General features: G+C 50.3%; 10 protein-coding genes across 10 annotated transcripts; 6 read left to right on the forward strand and 4 right to left on the reverse strand.

Annotated features, from left to right (window-relative positions):
* Positions 1-155: 155 nt before the first annotated feature.
* BGW36DRAFT_392989 (mitochondrial ribosomal protein L43) lies at positions 156-702 on the forward strand (the record flags this gene model as incomplete). Its single annotated transcript, XM_046217763.1, has 3 exons — positions 156-194; positions 263-345; positions 411-702. The coding sequence occupies 3 exons, from the start codon at positions 156-158 to the stop codon at positions 700-702; spliced, it is 414 nt and encodes a 137-aa protein (XP_046077964.1).
* Positions 703-1327: 625 nt separating this feature from the next.
* Positions 1328-2650, reverse strand: BGW36DRAFT_367397 (uncharacterized protein). The gene has a single exon (XM_046214855.1). The coding sequence runs from the start codon at positions 2228-2230 to the stop codon at positions 1364-1366; it is 867 nt and encodes a 288-aa protein (XP_046077965.1). The 5' UTR covers positions 2231-2650; the 3' UTR covers positions 1328-1363.
* Positions 2651-2720: 70 nt separating this feature from the next.
* Positions 2721-4616, reverse strand: BGW36DRAFT_367400 (putative cell cycle control protein). Its single transcript, XM_046214857.1, has 5 exons — positions 4563-4616; positions 4460-4504; positions 3961-4402; positions 3445-3908; positions 2721-3385 (listed from the first exon to the last, which is right to left on the reverse strand). The coding sequence occupies exons 1-5, from the start codon at positions 4573-4575 to the stop codon at positions 2922-2924; spliced, it is 1428 nt and encodes a 475-aa protein (XP_046077966.1). The 5' UTR covers positions 4576-4616; the 3' UTR covers positions 2721-2921.
* Positions 4617-4736: 120 nt separating this feature from the next.
* BGW36DRAFT_12111 (uncharacterized protein) lies at positions 4737-5717 on the forward strand. Its single transcript, XM_046209286.1, has 2 exons — positions 4737-4956; positions 5007-5717. Exons 1-2 carry the CDS (start codon positions 4926-4928, stop codon positions 5471-5473), a joined length of 498 nt encoding a protein of 165 aa, XP_046077967.1. The 5' UTR covers positions 4737-4925; the 3' UTR covers positions 5474-5717.
* Positions 5686-9750, forward strand: BGW36DRAFT_12081 (putative ribosome biogenesis protein Ria1). Its single transcript, XM_046209283.1, has 6 exons — positions 5686-5959; positions 6034-6054; positions 6128-7062; positions 7110-8603; positions 8651-8967; positions 9035-9750. The coding sequence occupies exons 1-6, from the start codon at positions 5897-5899 to the stop codon at positions 9415-9417; spliced, it is 3213 nt and encodes a 1070-aa protein (XP_046077968.1). The 5' UTR covers positions 5686-5896; the 3' UTR covers positions 9418-9750.
* A 332-nt stretch (positions 9751-10082) lies between these two features.
* BGW36DRAFT_353757 (putative exoribonuclease) lies at positions 10083-10808 on the reverse strand (the record flags this gene model as incomplete). The annotated part of the gene is made up of 1 exon (XM_046213464.1): positions 10083-10808. The coding sequence occupies one exon, from the start codon at positions 10806-10808 to the stop codon at positions 10083-10085; it is 726 nt and encodes a 241-aa protein (XP_046077969.1).
* Positions 10809-10930: 122 nt separating this feature from the next.
* Positions 10931-13711, reverse strand: BGW36DRAFT_367404 (putative vacuolar armadillo repeat protein Vac8). The gene is made up of 6 exons (XM_046214858.1): positions 13052-13711; positions 12871-12991; positions 12702-12815; positions 12407-12652; positions 11600-12349; positions 10931-11544 (listed from the first exon to the last, which is right to left on the reverse strand). Exons 1-6 carry the CDS (start codon positions 13214-13216, stop codon positions 11213-11215), a joined length of 1728 nt encoding a protein of 575 aa, XP_046077970.1. The 5' UTR covers positions 13217-13711; the 3' UTR covers positions 10931-11212.
* Positions 13712-13755: 44 nt separating this feature from the next.
* BGW36DRAFT_367407 (uncharacterized protein) lies at positions 13756-14357 on the forward strand. Its single transcript, XM_046214859.1, has one exon. It carries the CDS (start codon positions 13885-13887, stop codon positions 14179-14181), a length of 297 nt encoding a protein of 98 aa, XP_046077971.1. The 5' UTR covers positions 13756-13884; the 3' UTR covers positions 14182-14357.
* Positions 14358-14469: 112 nt separating this feature from the next.
* BGW36DRAFT_367409 (uncharacterized protein) lies at positions 14470-16779 on the forward strand. The gene is made up of 3 exons (XM_046214860.1): positions 14470-15751; positions 15809-15908; positions 15968-16779. The coding sequence occupies exons 1-3, from the start codon at positions 14784-14786 to the stop codon at positions 16538-16540; spliced, it is 1641 nt and encodes a 546-aa protein (XP_046077972.1). The 5' UTR covers positions 14470-14783; the 3' UTR covers positions 16541-16779.
* Positions 16780-17239: 460 nt separating this feature from the next.
* BGW36DRAFT_332555 (putative feruloyl esterase) lies at positions 17240-18937 on the forward strand. Its single transcript, XM_046212853.1, has one exon. The coding sequence runs from the start codon at positions 17326-17328 to the stop codon at positions 18886-18888; it is 1563 nt and encodes a 520-aa protein (XP_046077973.1). The 5' UTR covers positions 17240-17325; the 3' UTR covers positions 18889-18937.
* The last annotated feature ends 297 nt before the right edge of the window (positions 18938-19234 follow it).

Genomic DNA, 19234 nt, shown 5'->3' on the forward strand with positions numbered 1-19234 from the left:
GGCAACTGCAACCCGTCCGTAGCCACGTTAGCCGCCTAGCCGCCCGGCAGTCCGGCCAATTACAGCCAAGCCACTCGCCGCCGCGAAGAAAAGACGCCCGAGAATCAGTCTACGATCAAGAATAATCCCTCTCTCCAGGTCAACGCATCGCAACCATGACTGTGCGGGGGCTGAAAGCGGTTACTCAAGCCCGGGTAAGAGCTGGCTCGCACATTGACTACTCTCACTACTCTCCATTGCTAACTGTTCATGGGATCTTTAGAACGGGGTCGGGGCATTCATCCTGCAATGCAAGCGACTAGAATTTACCTACTGCGACTGGGGCGGCAGTTCCAAAGGGATGCTGTAAGTACAATGAACACCCTCTCCGACGAAGCAATAATCAGAATGCTGAAAAACTCCGTTTCCAGGACCTTCCTCAAAGAAGAACTGCCGGCATTCGCCCGAGCCAACCCTCAGATCGAATTCCGTGTGTCCCCTCGCCCAAATAAACACCCCGTCATCAAGGGCCACTACGTCAATGGCCGCCTGAAGTCAGTATGCGTGCGCAGCTTCGAGCCAGAGGCGATTCTCGAAAAGGTCAATTACCTCAAGCAATCTAGTGGCGAGAAACTCAAGATACAGAGGAAGCCAGTTATGTCTTTGAATGAGAGTGTCAGAGGTATCTGGTCACCGTACCATGGTGATTTGAAGATGATTTGAATAAGAAAGAAAGAAAAAAAACATGTGTATCATGATTTCAGCGCAGACTTGGAGTTTTTATCTTGGGATTGGTCGTGTGTGCCAGTTATACCTGCGAGTCGCATTACCTCGTCATGGACTGGCCCTTTTCTATGTATTATATCATATTGCATGCTTGAATTTCAGGCCTGAATATTACCAACGTTGACATATCATCTTGACAAATACTCGAAGCCGAAAAACATCGTCCTAAAAGACATATGCAGGCGCTCAGTACCCGTCTGCACTGCATAATCAAAGGCTTGTTCTGTGCCATTTCATCAATTAACCATTCAATCGGTCTAAAGATGTTTAGAAATTGAAAGTCAATATCATGTGTAAAGAAAATGGGTATCTAAAAATATATCACAAAAAATCAAATACTCTGCTCTATATCCAAATGCATCCAAAAGAAAGCAACGCCATAAGCCATCCATGCCATGCCATAGTCATCAAAAACGGTCATCATTGTATTCATTACAGGAAAATCTGGACCATTGACTTTGGTTGGCTAACCAGCTTCTCGCAGCCAGCAACCTTGCACCGAGAGAATGGCTTACTCCGAGAAGGATATGAGAGAGCGTTTCTTTTCCTCATGGCACGGTTACTTGTACAAGCCCCGCAGTATACCTGATAGCACAAGTCAGAACTCTCGTATGTATAAGAAATAAAAAATGGAGGATCTTACATGTCCGCATGGCTTGGCGACCCATACCTGCTGCTCGAGGCCCTCTCCGGTGCCCAGCTCGTGGTCACAATTGGGGCAAATAACCACATCATCGTCGGTAACCGTTCTTGTAAATCCTTCCGGCACCGGACTAGGGGGTTTGTATGACGGAGGTGGAGTTGGTGGCGTAGGCTCATGAATATGGAAACCCGGCGCTTGGTAGTCCAGATCTACTGTAAGGTCTATATTCGGACTCATATCACCAGTGAATAATAAGTCTTCAAAAGTGGGTTGATAGCTTGTTCGCCCACGACCCATACTCCTTGTCCGTAGTGCTATCTCTTGGCGAAAGGCCTCGCGAGCGTGAGGCGACATATATCCTGCTTGGGCGTTGCGAAGGTTCAGGACGTCTAAGAGACGTCGTGGTGTAGACGGCGGGCGTACTGTGGCTCGCACGAACTGTACTTCCGGGCTGCTTGGGGGATCAATATCGATAGCTTGATCTGCTTCGTCGTCTAGGTCGACGATATCTGCCATTATATTTCTTCCGAACCTTGGTGGTCGATGGTGGCGCGGCCGGTGGGTATGAAGTGATTGTGTCCGAGACGGTAGCGGGCGAGATGGATGCGATGGAGGAGAATCTGGCTCATTTGTCAAATCGATAACGTCTTCCGTCTGCGACGTAGTTGACATAATCGGCCGTCGGTAATCAAATCCATCACCTTGGTATCTTGCCGACGGCAGTGGGAGGCTTAAAGGGTGGCTGTTGCGAGGTACAGACGATGCGCTGGACGATTCTCCATGCCGCCATGAGGAGTAGTTTTGGCGGTGTGAATGTGGCATTTCACGATGGGGAGTCTAGTTGTTGAGAAAATGATTTTCAGTATGAGAGATGAAGCCAAAAGGCCAAAGAGGGCTTTCTCCCCCGCCAGGTAGACGGATATAGATATACCTTTCGAGACCTGGATTCCAGGAACTGGGCCTGGGAATCGTAGTTCATAGCAGACCTCTGTTCGGCAGCCTGGAGTGAGGTGTGCAGGTATACGAACAAGGCGATGGGAGAGGGAGTGGCGAGGAATTGAAGCGGTCGCTTGCCAGGGATTGAAAATGGGGTCGTCGGATGAAGCCGAGTCCGCTGTAATACATGTATGTAATAATAATTAATACTATGTCCGGCGGGCGAGCCTCTGCTATGGCGGGCTGTGAGTGGACAAGCGTGGCCAAAAAGCGGAGACGGGGCGGGCCAGCATGAGAGCATCCGATAGATCAGAGTGGGATTACTGATTAGTTAGTGAGTTGGCAGTATAGCTGGCAGTGTGTGTGCATGGCATGATTATCAGGCAGATTGTCACAAGTTGTTTTCTTTTATTCAAATAGAAATAAATAAGCTTTATCACAAACCCCAAATCAAATTGAATTCATTTCATTTCACCTGATGTGACCTGGCCTGGCCTGGCCTGACCCTTTGAACAACCCCCACTGAGAACAAGAACACTGACAATAGCTAAAAGTACAACGACTCAATGACTTCACATCATGACTGAGCCAGCACAGAGACGACACCCTCGGCATTGACAGCCAGGACACTCTGAGCCGATGGCCCCCAGGCAACACCCACCGCCGGCACAGCACTGCGGAGAGACTCTGACCAGTCCTTGGTAGATTTGGTATATTGCTGTACAGTCAGTCCGTTCGGCCCGCCGCTCAGGAGGAACTGGCCAGAATAGTCCCAGGAAAGCGTGCTGATCTGAGTGCCCGTCTCCAAGACCTTGTGGATTTTAGATTTGCGCAGATCCCATACGGTGATGGCGGTCGAGTTTTCAGTGACTGCGGCCATAAAGAAGCCGTTCTCCGAGAACTCCAGATTTGTGACAGGAGCAGACATGGGGAAGTTGGCCGCAGCAGCGCCTGATTTGACATCGTAAACGTGAATCTGTCCATCGGCGCCACCAACAGCTAATAAGTGGCCATCGGGGTGGAATTTGGCAGAAAGCAGACCTATTTAATAAATTAGTTCCTGCATATAATGATACGCAACGTATCGAAGGATAACATACCAGCGTTACCGTAGACTTGAGAGACAACAGAGGATGTCGTTGTGTCATACAGTACATAGCTCTTATCGACACCAACCGAGCCGATAATATCCCCAGTTGGATGCACAGCAACGGCCGTGACTTCGCCAGCATGGGACGCAAAGCTGGCGGATTCAACGCCGTTCTCAAAGATCTTCACGGTACCAGTCGCAGAAGCCACCACGGCCTTGGATCCAGCAAAGACCGCGTCGGTGACTGGTCCATCAACCTTGAAGGTTTGGACAACCTGTTGATTCGAAATCGAATATATGCCGGCAATGCCGTCGACGCCGCCGACCAGAGCTAGGTCTCCAGTAGAGTCGACTGAGAGTGATCTTCCGCCGGGGTAGAGAGGCTCAGAGCTTGCGGTGGGTTTGTAAGTCTGGATGGCGTCACCAGAAGCCCATCCGTCTGGAATGGGCCGCTTGCTTCTAGATTTTGAAAGCCTATACGAGTCAGCACACTAGTCGGATATAATACACTCAGGGGTGGACTCACAGAGCCTGCGTTTCTTCGATTCTAGCTACCACAGCATCAGGAAGCCCTGCACTGTCCACCTGCATGGCGTCGCCAGTCGATGGGCCACGGGCAGAGCCAACTGATATTTTCGATAGAGCATCGCGTGCCTCATCCCTTTCCTTGGTTAAGCGCGCAATCACTCGTACTGCTGCATCGTGCTGGTATAAGGCTGTGCTGAGTTCCTGTCTTGTCTGGACCAAAGTCTGGCGCAGGGTGTATGTCTCTAGTGCCAACGCATCCCATTCTTCTTGAAAAACGCCCAGAAGCGACGGGATGGAGGTAAGCGTAGGTGGGCGAGGTCGGACAATGCGTGAAGTTTTCAGCTCGACCAAGTCATCTGCAGAGAGATCCTCTCCCGTCACAGGATCCTTGCCAGTTTCCGCAATATAACCTTCTATAAGCCTCTTTTCGAAAACGCTGCCTGTTGAGATAGGATTAGGTCTTGTCTTTTTTTTTCTCGTGCTCGTTTTTCACTTACCACTCTTCGTCGACACGACAGGCACCTGCGGCGCTTCTCCCGAGACTGGAGCAAAAGCAAATTAGTCAATGAAGCAGAACATCGCATGGAAAATATAACTTACTTGCACACAACATGATTGTACAATCGCGCGAGGGGGTTTTGTAGGGTTGACTCTACGGCTCGAAGCAAAGCTGCAGCTCCAGCGGCAGATCGGGCTAATCGCAAAGGCTTGCCGCGCCTGCCCTCTGATTCGCGGGCCACCACCCTCCACTCCCACACCAAGACTCACTTTCTTGACTCTTAACACTCTTTTTGATCGAATAGTAATATACTAGTACATGTCGTTATTACGTGTAATCGATTAGTGGCTCCGACTGGCTTCGAATTATTGTGGAATATGACTTGACTGATCACACGACTTGCCAAATTGGCCACACCATAATCCTCCCTAGGCGTGTAGTTTTATCGCTTGGTGACCATTATCATGGCGTTCAATGCAAAGAATCTCAGCTATGGTGCATACCCTCCATTCTCTATCTACCATACACGATATTAACTGTGACAGACCGCCAGGAGCCCGCATTTCTGCGAAAACTTCGCAATCAATATGGCGAAGGCGACTCCGTCCGTCACGCGAATCCCTCCCAACGACCGCGTAAACCGAAAACTGACGACGATGATGACGCCCCAACCTACGTTGACGAAGAAACGAATGATACCATATCCAAAGAAGACTACGAAGCGCTATTGAAAGGGGGCGAGGAGAAAGCGGAAATAGGAACTGGCACAGGCGGCGATGAGTCGCAAAGGTCCAAAGAAGCAGCTGGTGAGGTAGAATCTGCTGCTACAGATGGCCCTAAGGTCCAGAAAAACCTGGCCGAGATTGGCAGTCAAAAGAGGAAAAAGCAAGTCAAAGTGGTTGGCGCAGACGACGACGAAGCGGACGGCGAGGCGCCTCACAAGGACGGTTCGTCAACACGTAAACCAAAGGCGAAGAAAAAGAAAGTCAAGCTTTCTTTTGACGAGGCTTAATAGAAAGGACGCCATTCTGTAAAGAAATCTGTATAATTACCATGCGCAGCGTGACCCAGATGAACCGTAGCCATAGTCGAAAAACTATGATGTAATCGTAAGCGCGAGTCGCTGCATGCAAGTGTGAACGAGAGCAATAATCCTACAATCAATTGACCATATTGCTGCTCACATGGGTGGGAAGCATTGAGATTCCGCCGTTGTATTACTGGGTCTTACTCATAATTGCTCAACATAACTTTCGCCTCTGAGCGGCAGGACAGGAACCCGCTCGATATCAATGGCAAAAAAAAAGTAGTCTCGATATAACATCGCCGAGCTGTCCACCAACACCTTCGTTTAATGTCTAAAGCTGCTGCAGTGTAGAAAAACTGTAGGCACCATTTTCTGGCTGCATCCGACCAGAATAATCGCTCTTTCACAATGCCTGTGGTCAACGTCGACGATTTAGTGCGTCTGCAGCACAACCCAGACGATATCCGAAATGTACGAACTACCCCTCTACCCCGCCGATTATCTTTTTTTATTTTTTGTTATAGACCACTAACTTCCAGAGCCAGATATGTATTTTAGCACACGTCGTGAGTAGCATCTAAACAAGAGACAAGTGCCAAGTGCCAGCTCGAATATGTTGAATGCTAACCGGCTCTGCAGGATCATGGCAAGACATCTCTCACAGACAGTCTCATCGCGACAAATGGGATCATCTCTCCCAAGCTTGCGGGCAAGATCCGCTACCTGGACTCTCGTCCAGACGAGCAACTACGAGGAATCACAATGGAGTCCTCGGCAATATCACTTTATTTTTCCATGCTCCGACGCTCAGCGCCAGATGCCGCGCCGCAAACCAAGGAATACTTAATCAACCTGATCGATTCACCAGGCCATATAGACTTTAGCAGCGAAGTCTCGACTGCATCACGGCTGTGTGATGGAGCATTGGTACTTGTTGACGCCGTCGAGGGAGTGTGCAGCCAGACCGTGACAGTCTTGCGTCAAACGTGGGTTGAGAAACTGAAACCCTTGCTGGTCATTAATAAAATGGACCGGCTAGTGACCGAGCTCAAAATGAGCCCTGCCGAGGCGTATTCGCATCTGAGTAAGCTGCTAGAACAAGTAAATGCCGTGATCGGTAGTTTCTACCAGGGCGAGCGGATGGAAGAGGATCTTCTTTGGCGGGAACGTATGGAAGAACGAGTTAATGCTGCTGCTGCACGGGATAAGGATAAGAGCGTGACATCGGATATCGACAGTGAGGTACACTCTCAGCTAGATGAATTCGAGGAGAGAGACGACGAGGATCTCTACTTTGTGCCGGAGAAGAATAATGTCATTTTTTGCAGTGCGACAGACGGTTGGGCATTTACGGTCCGACAGTTTGCAGGCCTATACGAAAAGAAGCTCGGAATCAAACGCTCTGTGCTGGAAAAGGTGCTCTGGGGCGAGTTCTACCTGGACCCAAAGACAAAGAGAGTATTAGGATCGAAGCATCTCAAAGGACGTGCTCTGAAACCCATGTTCGTCCAGCTGGTCCTGGATAGTGTGTGGGCTGCGTATGAGGCTACTACGGGGGGTGCTAAAGGGAAAGGGTATATGCAGGTCATTTTGAAATGAAGAACATGCTAACTTTAAGCAGAGATCCAACCTTACTCGAAAAAATCACCAAGTCATTGAACATTACAATCCCACCTCATGTCCTTCGATCAAGAGACCCTAAGAATATAATGACAACGCTCTTTTCAGCATGGCTGCCTCTATCTACAGCGGTCCTTGTGTCAGTGATGGAATATCTCCCGAGTCCTCGGGCAGCCCAAGAAACCCGACTGCCCGAAATGATCGAAGACTCCCCGGGCTCCGAGTTCATCGACGAAAAGATCAAAGATGCCATGGTAAACTTCAAAACATCTATTAACGATCCTGTTGTGGCGTATGTCAGCAAGATGGTCGCGATTCCAGAAAGCGAGCTCCCAAAGAACACGAAACGGGTTGGGGCAACGCTGACGGCGGATGAAGCCCGGGAATTAGCAAGGAAGAAACGCGATGAAATAGCTAAAATTCAGGCAGAAGCGAACGAGCAGGCGGATGAGTTTAGTCGAGTGACTTCTGCTCTGGCCAGCACGAGCCTAGACGACGAAGACCAACAACAATCTGATGAAAAAGTCGATAAGGAGCACTTGATAGGCTTTGCTCGACTATATTCCGGAACGCTGACAGTCGGAGATTCTCTATATGTCCTGAGTCCAAAATTCTCGCCAGCCAATCCCCATGCCAATCCAGAACCTCGAAAAGTCACCATCACCAATCTATATCTACTCATGGGCCGAGGCTTGGAACCGCTCAAGTCTGTTCCGGCCGGCGTCGTTTTCGGGATAGAAGGGCTTGCAGGCCATGTGCTCAAGACGGGCACTCTCTGCAGTCAGCTTGAAGGCAGCATCAATCTGGCCGGTGTGACCATGGCAAGCCCGCCGATCGTGCGAGTCGCCCTCGAGCCAGCTAACCCGGCAGACTTGAACAAGATGATCACCGGTCTTAAGCTACTAGAACAAAGCGACCCGTGTGCACAATACGAGGTTTTGCCTAGCGGTGAACATGTCATATTGACTGCTGGAGAGCTGCATTTGGAACGCTGCTTGAAGGATCTCCGGGAACGATTTGCTCGATGTGATATCCAAGCAGGTGAAATCATAGTGCCGTATCGAGAGAGCATTGTCAGTGCAGCGGAAATGCCAGCCCCGAAAAATCCGGAGCTGGGGCGAGGAGGGGTGCTCACTGTTTCCCCATCTAAGCAATTAACCATCAAACTACGAGTCATCCCTCTTCCGTCCGAAGTCACGGAGTATCTGTCCAAAAACGCGGGCACTCTGAAACGGATACATTCGGAAAAGAGAGCATCCGCTGCTGGGGAAGTAGTTGAAGAGATCGAAAACAGGGACGTCGAAAATGCTGATTCACTTGAGAGGAATGTACTGTCAGTAGCAGATTTCAAGAAAGACTTCCAGAAACTCCTAGCAGAGTCGAAACACGAGGATCTCAAACAGGACATAGTCGACAAGGTCATTGCATTTGGACCTCGAAGAGTTGGACCAAACCTATTAATTGATGCTACACAGGCTAGCACCAGTGAGAAGCTGTAAATATCTCCCTCCTCTAACCTCAATCACGACTAACTTTGTATAGATTATCCGAAGAACAAAAAGACAGCCAAAACGGCCATCTCGACCGCCGAGCCGTCACAGTCCGAGACCTATCCGACAAAATCACCTACGCCTTCCAACTGGCCACGGCCCAAGGCCCACTCTGTCAAGAACCCGTGCAGGGCATTGCCGTCATCCTTGAGGACATATCCGTTCACGCCGATGACGAGCACGCGCTTGACTTTGGCCGACTGACCGGCGAAGCAATCCGGATTGTTCGGGAGTCTATATCTCAGGGCTTCCTCGACTGGAGCCCACGCATCTTACTGGCAATGTACAGCTGCGAAATCCAAGCCTCAAGTAAACCCCCCCCTCCCTCCCCTTTCCTCTTCGTCATTTTCCCGTTAATACTAAAAACTTCCAACAGCCGAAGTCCTCGGCCGCGTATACGGGGTAATAACGCGACGACGCGGCCGCATCCTCTCGGAAACGATGAAAGAAGGAACGCCCTTCTTCACAATCCTGTCCCTCCTCCCCGTCGCCGAATCCTTTGGCTTCTCGGACGAGATCCGCAAACGCACGTCCGGCGCTGCATCGCCGCAGCTGATCTTTGCGGGCTTCGAGGCCCTCGACGAAGACCCCTTCTGGGTTCCGGCGACAGAGGAGGAATTGGAAGATTTGGGGGAGTTGGCGGATAGAGAGAATGTAGCGAAACGGTACATGGATGCGGTGCGCACTAGGAAGGGGCTTGTGGTTGCGGGGAAGAAGTTGGTCAAGGATGCGGAAAAGCAGAAGACGTTGAAGAGGTGATTCTTACATTACATAGACAAAGATCAACTAGGTAGAGAAAAGTACAGGGTGCGGTTGCATATAGGTTTGGTTTACATACATTATTGAGCGTTGGTTTTATATCTACACTAACTCATGTCGTGTAAAGTCTACATGTGTTATACTATGTCCCCGTAGTGACGAATCCAACTGCCACGCATGTATTTGTGCAGCCAGATAGATAGTCTAGATGCCAACGGACAATCACTTAATATCCCTCTAATGACAAACACAGGCTGACATTGACGGTCAAGACCATGTATACTGAAGAGGTTCACAACTTGGCAACTTCACAGCTTGCAACTTCACAACTTGACCACTTTATTGAGTTAGTTGATAATGGAAACTAGAGTATATGACTGAATCGTATTGACTTCCTATGCAGATATGTCAGTCGATGCGTAGCTAGTACGCATCTAACAGTCAACTCGAAGCTGGCAGCCGGGTTTCGCTTTTGCTAGAGCGAGAATGATGCGTGTTATACAGCATCATCGAGACACAGGACGGGCACTGAGCCTGCTTCTAGCTGAGACCGACCAGGCATCCACGGCATCTAGGCTCTAACTCGGCCGGATGGGGACGCAATAAGTGGTGCGGGTGGCATGCTCATACAGACAATTTTGATACAAACGCACAACCATGTGGCATCAAAACGGCCTGGCAACCTTCCTCGCCTCGGCGACCCCCGTCACGGGATCCCTCATCTCCTTCCAACTAACGGGAAACATCATATTCCCCATCTCGCTCCTGGCCATAACAACACCCAAATCATTCCGCGCGGTAGTAAGGTAATAAAAGCTCTGATCGCCCAGCGAAATCACGCTGCCGCGCACCACGTCGCCGACCCGGAACATATCCTCGAGCACGACGCGGTCCTTCTCGACGGCGCGCACGTCTTCCTTGCGGATCAGCGCCTGGAAGCGCAGTTCGTCGGCGGTGTTGTGGTTTTCGGGGTTGGCCGGGGTGGTGAGGATGGCGGGGAGGTTGTCGTTGTCGCTGGAAGGAGTGGTGGTGGTGGTGGAAGAAGGGTCCAGGACGACGAGGATGGAGAGCGTGACTTGGCGTTTCTGGACGCGCGTGACGCGGGCGAGCACGATGGAATCGACCGCCGGCAGGGTGTTGTGTTTTAGTTGCGTGGGCTTCTGGGTGTTTAAGGCGAGGCCGGTGGTTGGTGAGGAGTGGGAGGATTGGATGTTTGAGCGAGAGATGGTCAGGGTCGATTTGGATTTAGCGCGCTGTTCGACCAAGATGGGTCCGGCGATCGAGGCGCAGATGACGCCGTTGTGGATGTGGGTGCCGGGGCCAGATGTGAAGGCAGATGTGGGAGCGAGCTGCTGCCCGGGGATGGCGAGCTTTGGGAGTGATTTCTCCATGATTGAATGATTCGATGTGCTGGTTGTGGTGTGATGGTGAGGGTGAAGTGAGCCTCCGCGGAATTTTTTTTTAGCGTCTGAGCTCCGCTGAACCTAGCCTTCAACTTTACATGTGCAACAACAACTGGACTAGTTGGATAATATTGATAACCTAAATTAATAATTTAATTTGAAACTGTATGAAATGTATAAGTATAGGTATCATCATTATTACAAATGTCAGCGAGCAGTTCTAGCATGCCCACACATGCAGTACAACACTAAGAAATGCCTGCAAAGGGAAAGCTGCAGACAGATAAGACCCTGCAGGACTCAGTCAAAGATCGCTATCAATAAATGCAAAGACACAATAAAACACAGGAGAATGTGCAGAATAATCCATACGGTGAGGAAGGAGGAGACAGCTATCCCTCGACCAGCGTTTGCTTTGGCCCTTGGCCGAGAAGTTCGAGAGAACGTCGTGCCAGCGCAACGACCTCACCTTCTCCGTCGTCTGCCTCCTCGTCATCAGACTCGATGTTCCGGTCGGAAATTCGCTTGACGAGCTGGACGATATCGTCGGATTTCGAGATGAGTTCGACGAGCTTCGAGTCGTCCGACTCTAAAAGCTGCAGCAGCGTCCAAATAGCAATATGCTGGAATGTGGGATCTCTGCTATCCAGAAATCGAGTGAGGTATCCATGAATTCCGTCATCTGGCTGTGTCCAATCGCGGATAAAGATTGAATAGTTGCCAACTATAACTAATTAGCATAGTGCACCTTGGACATTAAGGGTATGAAGGTATGATACTTTTGGAGGACAGATTTCCTAGCGCTGCAGCACTATTTCCCTGGACTTCGATACTGTCGGAAGCTGTAAGAGGAATCAACACGTCAAAGATGCCAAGGCTGAGAAGTTGCGGTTTCAAGTCATCGCTAAGCGCGAGAACAGCAATGGCGGCAGTCATCTCGGACTGGACAATGACTGGAACTGACAGCACGAGCTCCTTGCATTTCTGTACCGCGCCGGCTTGGAGAACAAGCTCTTTGTTGCGGTCCGAACTCGCAGCCAAATTACGCAGGGTCGAGATCGCGTGACACTGGATTTCTTCGCTGTCCTTTGAACCGAGGAGATCAACAAGTGGTTTGAGGAAGTTTGCTTCGATGATTGGAGATTCGTTGAGTGGGTGGATAGAGATATTTCGGATGCAGGCGACCGCAGAGAGTATGAGGGGAAGATATGAGGATTGAAGGAGGCGCAAAAGCGGTGGAAGACCCTTGGCGCGGACGATTTCCAACTGATACTTCTCGTCGGAGGCAAGATTCCGAAGTGCAAGCGCTGCTTGGCATTGTACTTTGGGAGTAGATGAGTCCATCAGTTGGACGAGAGATTGGACTAGGCGGGACTCGGTCTGTGCAAGTCGTTTGCGGTTGGTTGCGTCTACGGCGATATTGCTGAGAGCTGTTGTGCAGTAGTATTGGACGTCCACGTCTTGAGAGGAGAGTAACTGAACCAGCACTGGAATCGCGCCCGCATTGACTAGCTGCTGACGGTTGTCATCTGAGAATATTAGTTTGTATTCAGGCGACATGGAGGCGACATGGAGGGTGCAAATACCAGAGTGTGTCATGTTGAGTAGAGCTCCTGTTGCATTTCGCTGGACACGCATATCCTTCGACTTTGCCAATCTGGTGAGTGGCCCTAGAGCTCCAGACCGAGCAATCTTGGATTTGTTGTCTTCATGGGTGGCGAGATTCGTGATGCAGCCGACGGCATTGCACTGTACTTCGACATTGGGCGACACCATTTGTTTGATTAACGGGTTGAGCCCACCCAGTGCCACGATCAAAACTTTGTTTTCATCTGTATCCGTCAGTCGATGACCATATCACTAGACTCTAAAATCTCGTACTGTTGACAGCAAGGTTTCCCAGAGCTGCACTTGCAGCTCGCTGGACTTCTATATCGGGGCTCTGCAGTAAGGAAAGAATCGGTTCGAGAGTATCACGGTCGACCTCGCGTACATCTGAAATTAAAACAAGATCAGTCCATGCTCTTCTTACATGCTAGTTCCGACCAACCTCGCTCTGTGATTTCGGCAAATGTCAAGCTGGCACTTCTCTGCAGGTCCACATTATCGGAGTATACCAAGGTGCTCAGTGCGCGAAGAGGCTCGCCCGAGAAGAAGTCGGTTTCGGCGCGCTGTCGACGGAAATTAGTCAATGAAAAAAGACATACAAAGATATACCGTATTGATATTACATTTTCGAGAAACTGCAGCAGGTCTGCCACGGCCTCCCGCTCACTATCTTGCAGAGTTGTTTCGTATATTCCATCTCTCGATCGCCCTCCCAGAGGTCCCAGGCAGTCGGAAATGTGACACCACCGGTCGACGGTTGTCAGACAGGCTAGGCAGGCGTTGGCCATGGCGCTCTAAGCAGTCCGGCGGACGCTCAGGACGGGTGCCAGGCAGGAGCAGCTGTCAAGAGAATCGACTACGCAGCAGCTTCAATGCAGGACTGGGGACAGTGGTGTTGAAGTCTATGGAAGCATAACCGGGCAGGAGCAACGTAAGCAGGCAGAGCCGACGTAAGGATCGATCGACTCGGGTAGGACCATGAGTCGGACTCGGCTGGCGCGTGATTTGTGATAAGTGGCCGGCCGATTAAAGAATAAGTTGAAGCTGCAGGGATGAGGGCGGAGGGCAGCGGTGGAGGCGGTGGTGGTGGTGGTGGTGAATCGTCCACTGGAGGTGTCGATGATAGAGCTAAGAGGAGGGAAGAGGATGTCAACGCCGTCTTGTGATTGACTAGTTTGGTTGCTAGCTTGGAGCTCCGTCTGACTCGCGACCACAGTTTGACCAAATATTCTTTAACGATAGTTAATGATATTTAATACAAGAATAATTAATAACTAACTAATTTACTATTATAAATATATCCAATAGGAGAATATAACTACGATGTACGGGATATAGATATTTATTATATTATTATCTGTATTATGATGGCTCGGCTAATGGCACGATTAGTTGCTGCATCCTGGTACATCGGCAAGCGATTCCATAGCAACAGCCCCCCTCGTGACAGCTGCACATGATGGCAATAACACCAGTATTATTATGCTGCATCGCATACCGACTTATTTATATATTTGGATATATATATATATATGTGATGAGTGCTCCTATTGATGCCAGGTCAAAGATGTTGGCACGTCCGAGATCCCGTGCACGCCACAGTATATACACACACATATATATATTTGATATATATATACTGTACATGTTGACTGACTTGACCTGTCCAAGTATAGAGAACTCGGTCGGCTTCAATTCGCCACCCCAGACTGCGGGGTCAGCGGCACGTGAGGGTTGCATACACAATACATGACGACGGCCAAGTACTATGTAGAGTTCGACTAATGAGTATTTATTGAGTATTTGATGCTGAAGACGAAAATATAGCTACTTATGTAGCAACTGGTGTTGTGACAAGGTACAATCCGTCATACACCAGCTACATATGTACATCAACACAACATAATCATAGTATACCAGAGTAACTTGCAGGAAAGAGTAAATATTAATATCCATATTAAGATCCATATCAGGTGTATAGACAGTGGGGCTGCGTGTCTAGCTGCATAAACGGACGGCGTCGCTCTTCCCCTTTGCCTCTCGGGCGCAAAGCCTTCGCAAGCCTCTAATTAAGTGAAAGTGAAAGTGAAATCTCTTCTCTTCTCTTCGCTTCCTCCTCCTCCTCATTCCTCCACAGTCGAGATCGCTTCAATGCGAGGTCTATCCTTCGCTCTCTACCCTCTATACTCTCCTCGCCTCTCCTCTCCCCTCCCCTCCTAGCACCTGTCCTACAACAACTAGTCCTACCCGGCACCACCAATCAGCCGGCCTACCACACAATAGCAAGACGCGGACCTGAATAACATACACTACTGGAATTGTCTCAATGCACACGGAATCATAGACTGCTCTTCCATGTCGACATCCGTGGCTGCTTCTGCGGACTCTGCCTCGACCAGTCGTGCGGGACGACTTCGCCGCCTCAGCCAGCTCCGCACGTATACACAAAGCCATCTTATCCCAACAGCATCGTCGCCAACCTCGCCCACGTCGCCGACCAGCAGCACCAGCACCGGCACCAGGCGCCATCGCAACAGCCTGAGCCGCGTCGTCGCCCTGTCGTCGCCCTTCCATTTCTCCTCATCCTCTCCCCCTTCCGACCCTCAGGCCGCCGCGCTACCCCCAGCCAGCAGCCCTCCCGCGGCTCGAGACTCTAGCCTCAGCTCAAACTCGGAGCTGCACGACCACATCCTCACAGGCTCGTCAGAGTCCTCGCAGTCCATACCGTCGCATGCCCCAGCCGACCTCGGGACGCAGACTGCGCCCAGAGTCGACGTCGTGGCTCCCGCACCGAACAACGACCAGCCATCTGGCTCAGAATCGGCCGTCAATTCAGACGCCGATTCTGCGACAGCCAAATCCAAGATGAACAACACCATCCGTTTCTTTCCCTACCAGGACCCGCACCAAACCTCGCGCCCATCGCTGCAGTTTTCTTCCATGTCCCGCAACCTGCCGTCCGAAGAGTCCGTCATTCGCGTGGGCCGATATTCAGAGCGCGATGGTGTGCCGGTCGCCAACCCCGTAGAGCCGTCAGATGCGCCAATTGGGTTCAAGTCCAAGGTTGTGAGTCGTAGACACTGCGAGTTTTCTTTTGTCGACGGGCAATGGCATCTCAAGGATGTGGGCAGCTCATCGGGTACCTTTTTAAACCGAATCCGCCTGAGTCCGCCCAACAAGGCATCGCGACTATACGCCGTCCGCGATGGAGACATTGTCCAGCTGGGAATTGATTTCAGGGGCGGCGAGGAGATGATTTTTCGATGTGTGCGTATCAGGGTCGAGTGCAACCGGACCTGGCAGCAAAGACCGAATGAGTTCAAGTATGTCAATCTACACCGCGAGAAAGGAAAAGCCGTCGTATCTAATGTGAAATACAGCAAAAACACAGAAAACCTGATCAACAACCTGGGCAAAGGCAAGGCAGCCGCCGACTTTGCTGGCTGTAGGGAATGCTCAATCTGTTTAGGATCTGTTTTGGTGAGTTGATCTGGTGCCGCCCGTGTATAAAAATAGCTGCTAACACTGGTTGTGTACAGCGGCCCTACCAGTGTCTGTTCATGGCAGCCTGCGCGCACGTCTGGCATTACAAGTGCATCAGCCGACTGATCCACTCGCGAGATTATCCAATGTTTCAATGTCCAAATTGTCGTGTTTGGACTGACTTGAATGCAGAAGTAGACGACACCGTCGACTTTGAAGACGATTCCAAGCACAATGGCGAGATGGAGGTTGAACAAACGGCGAGCGCAGATAATGGTAGCCCGACGACAGGCCAAAGCGATCCTGTCGCTGAGCACCCTGCTAACGGGGCTGTAGTAGGGGATACCGAACTTGTCGCCATTGTCGAGAACATGGACTTGGAGGATAGAAACACTCCCATGCAGGATGCTGAGAATCCGGATAGCACAGAAGCGTCCGCAGACTCTACTACACAAAAGCAGTCTACAAGCCGGTCTGCTAATATACCTATTCCCTCGTCACCTCGTCATGGACAGTCTGATTCCCGTTCGCATACGCCTGCAGACACCGAGAATTTCGAAGACAACCCCATGACGCCGCGAAACGACACTGGTCCTCTTGCCCTTGATGGCCGAGCCGGGCGTATCTAGTCCACCTTATCTTGTCTTGGACATGGATTGATTTTCTTGGATCTGCACGGAAGGTTCGAATTGCATAGCCTGTTGGCGTCGAGAAGAAGGTGGGTTGGTTTATTTCTCTCTGCTTTATAATGATTTATTTGTGTATTATTGCAATTTAGCGATGCCCGGCTAGTTTCACATCTCTGTATTCTCTTCGTTTTTGCATCAATCGATACATGAATATTATTTTACTACGCATCAATTGATATACGTAAACCACTAACTCCGAAAGCGAAAGTCCGCTCCTCGTCCACAGCCGTTCAGCATTGTTAATACATGAAATAACACTCCGTCAGCAGGTTACCGGTAACCGAAACCTTAGGGGTATTCAAACCAGCCTAAAAACTGACCTGTCGGAGTGGGGCCGATAGAGCACCGAAGTATATTTAGAGCTTCGTAAATTACCACATGAATGCACTGCCTTGAGGTAGGCCATTTTGCTGGGTAATATTATGGCCTGTCAGCCCTAAACCAAGCCTCAGGAGTTTATTCTGACTAGCTATTCTGATAACATACTTGGTCTTTGAAGAATAACTTGGTTGCCCAGACAAACATATACCTGAAATGGCTTAAACCAAAGAATCATCATATACCCTATATGGTCTAAACCAGAGAATTCTAGAAATTAGTTATTATCCTGATGTAGACTAGATATATTAGAGGCGAGCACCTGGGAGTTATAAATTCAGCCTACCTCTCATTTGATACTGGCAAGAAGAATTCGAGAACACGACCGCCCTCTTAGTGTCTCGAAGATGAACATTCTACTCCTCAGCAGTCTAGCTTCTGCTGCCCTAGCAGCTGGGCAGACGCACAAAACTGATTGCCAGCACCTAACTGCTCCCAACGTTCCCGGAGCCACTGTGCTTTCAATCAATGGAACAGAACGATGGAACTACACAGTTCCAGCACTCCGTCCATTTCTCCTCTCTCCCGTATCCGGTCTCAACTTCTGCGACGTCACCGTCCTTCTCACACATGCCGGTGCCAAGGATCAAGTTACAGTGAAAGTCTGGCTTCCTCTCCAAGACTGGAACGGCAGGTTCCAAGCAAATGGTGGCTCGGCCTATGCCGCCGGTGAATTCGACCTCACCCTTGGCCCGACAGTCAAGGCCGGGTACTCCTCCTCATCCACCGATGCTGGTGTCGGGTTTAACCCAGAGACCCCGAGTCCATGGGCGCTCAAGGCAGACGGATCTGTGGATTTCGACGCCCTGATCAATTTCTCGTATCGCTCCATCCACGACATGGCTGTCGTGGGCAAGGAGTTGACAGCTCAGTTCTACGGCACAAAGCCGAAATACTCCTACTGGAATGGCTGTTCGACAGGTGGGCGACAGGGAATGGTCGCTGCGCAGCGATATCCCGACTTATTTGATGGCATTTCGGTCGGAGCCCCGGCAATCAATTGGGCCAAATACGTCCTTGCCGAGCAGTGGCCACAGGTCATCATGCAGCAAGAGCAGACATTCCCTTCGTCATGTGAATTGAAATTCTTTTCGGATACGGCGATTGCTGAATGCGATGGGCTCGACGGAGTGAAGGATAGAATCATTAATGATCCTGAGAAATGCCACTACACCCCTTACCAATCGGTGGGACAAGAAGTTGACTGTGACGGTAAGAAGGTCACCATCACCAAGTCTGCTGCTACTGTTGTGGCAAACGCTCTTCAGGGCCCAGTGGACACCTCTGGCCGACCACTGTGGTACGGACTCAATGCCGGTGCGCCGTTGGACAGCTTGGTGAATACGACGGCGGCTGTCAACGGTACGCTCGCTGGATACCCGTTCTTCGTCAACGATGAATGGATCAAGTATTTCGTGGTTCGGAACCCCGACTACAACACGCTGGAGATCAACGCCACGACCTTTGTGGACCTGTTCTGGAAATCCTACATTGACTACGACAGCACCATCGGAACAGACGAGGCCGACCTGTCATCATTCCACCAGCATGGCGGCAAGCTGCTCATGTGGCAGGGACTGTCCGACCAACTCATCTTTCCTGGCGGCACAGTCGACTACCGCACGCGCGTTGAACGTCTGATGGGAGGAAGGCACAAAACGAATGATTTCTTCCGGCTGTTTTTCGCGCCTGGTGTTGACCACTGCGGGTTTGGGAGCACGATTGGCGCGATTCCGGATGACCCTTTTGGGGCATTGGTCAACTGGGTCGAGCATGGAAAGGCGCCTGACTCGATCCCCGCAACAGTCAACGATGAGGCCAAGGCGAAGAGAATAGTCTGTGCCTATCCTCAACGCGCGGAATACATTGGGGGAGACGTGAATTCCGCTGCCAGTTTCAGATGTGCTTGATTCAAGACAATTCCTACATGTATTACATACATATGTATCTAGTACCATTCTCATAAATATCGTCCGCTATCATGTAAAATTATTTAGAATAGCCATTGCTCTCAGCATGCCAATGATTGTTTCTGTCTGATTCTTCTGGTTGGGTAAGTGTGCTGAATAGTGTTATGATAAGAATGGTCCGAAAGCGTAATTTGATATATGAACTCGGCTTCACTACAGCGGAGTCAAGCCGTCCATGATGACCGTTCAACTTTGAGTATCTTTTTACGTCATCGTTCATGTGTTGGAAGATGAGTAGTAGCTATGTCTCGGTATGGATTACATTTTAGAGTAATATAATGTATTC

Source organism: Talaromyces proteolyticus (assembly GCF_021365285.1).
Source record: "Talaromyces proteolyticus strain PMI_201 chromosome Unknown BGW36scaffold_1, whole genome shotgun sequence".
Classification (NCBI taxonomy): domain Eukaryota; kingdom Fungi; phylum Ascomycota; class Eurotiomycetes; order Eurotiales; family Trichocomaceae; genus Talaromyces; species Talaromyces proteolyticus.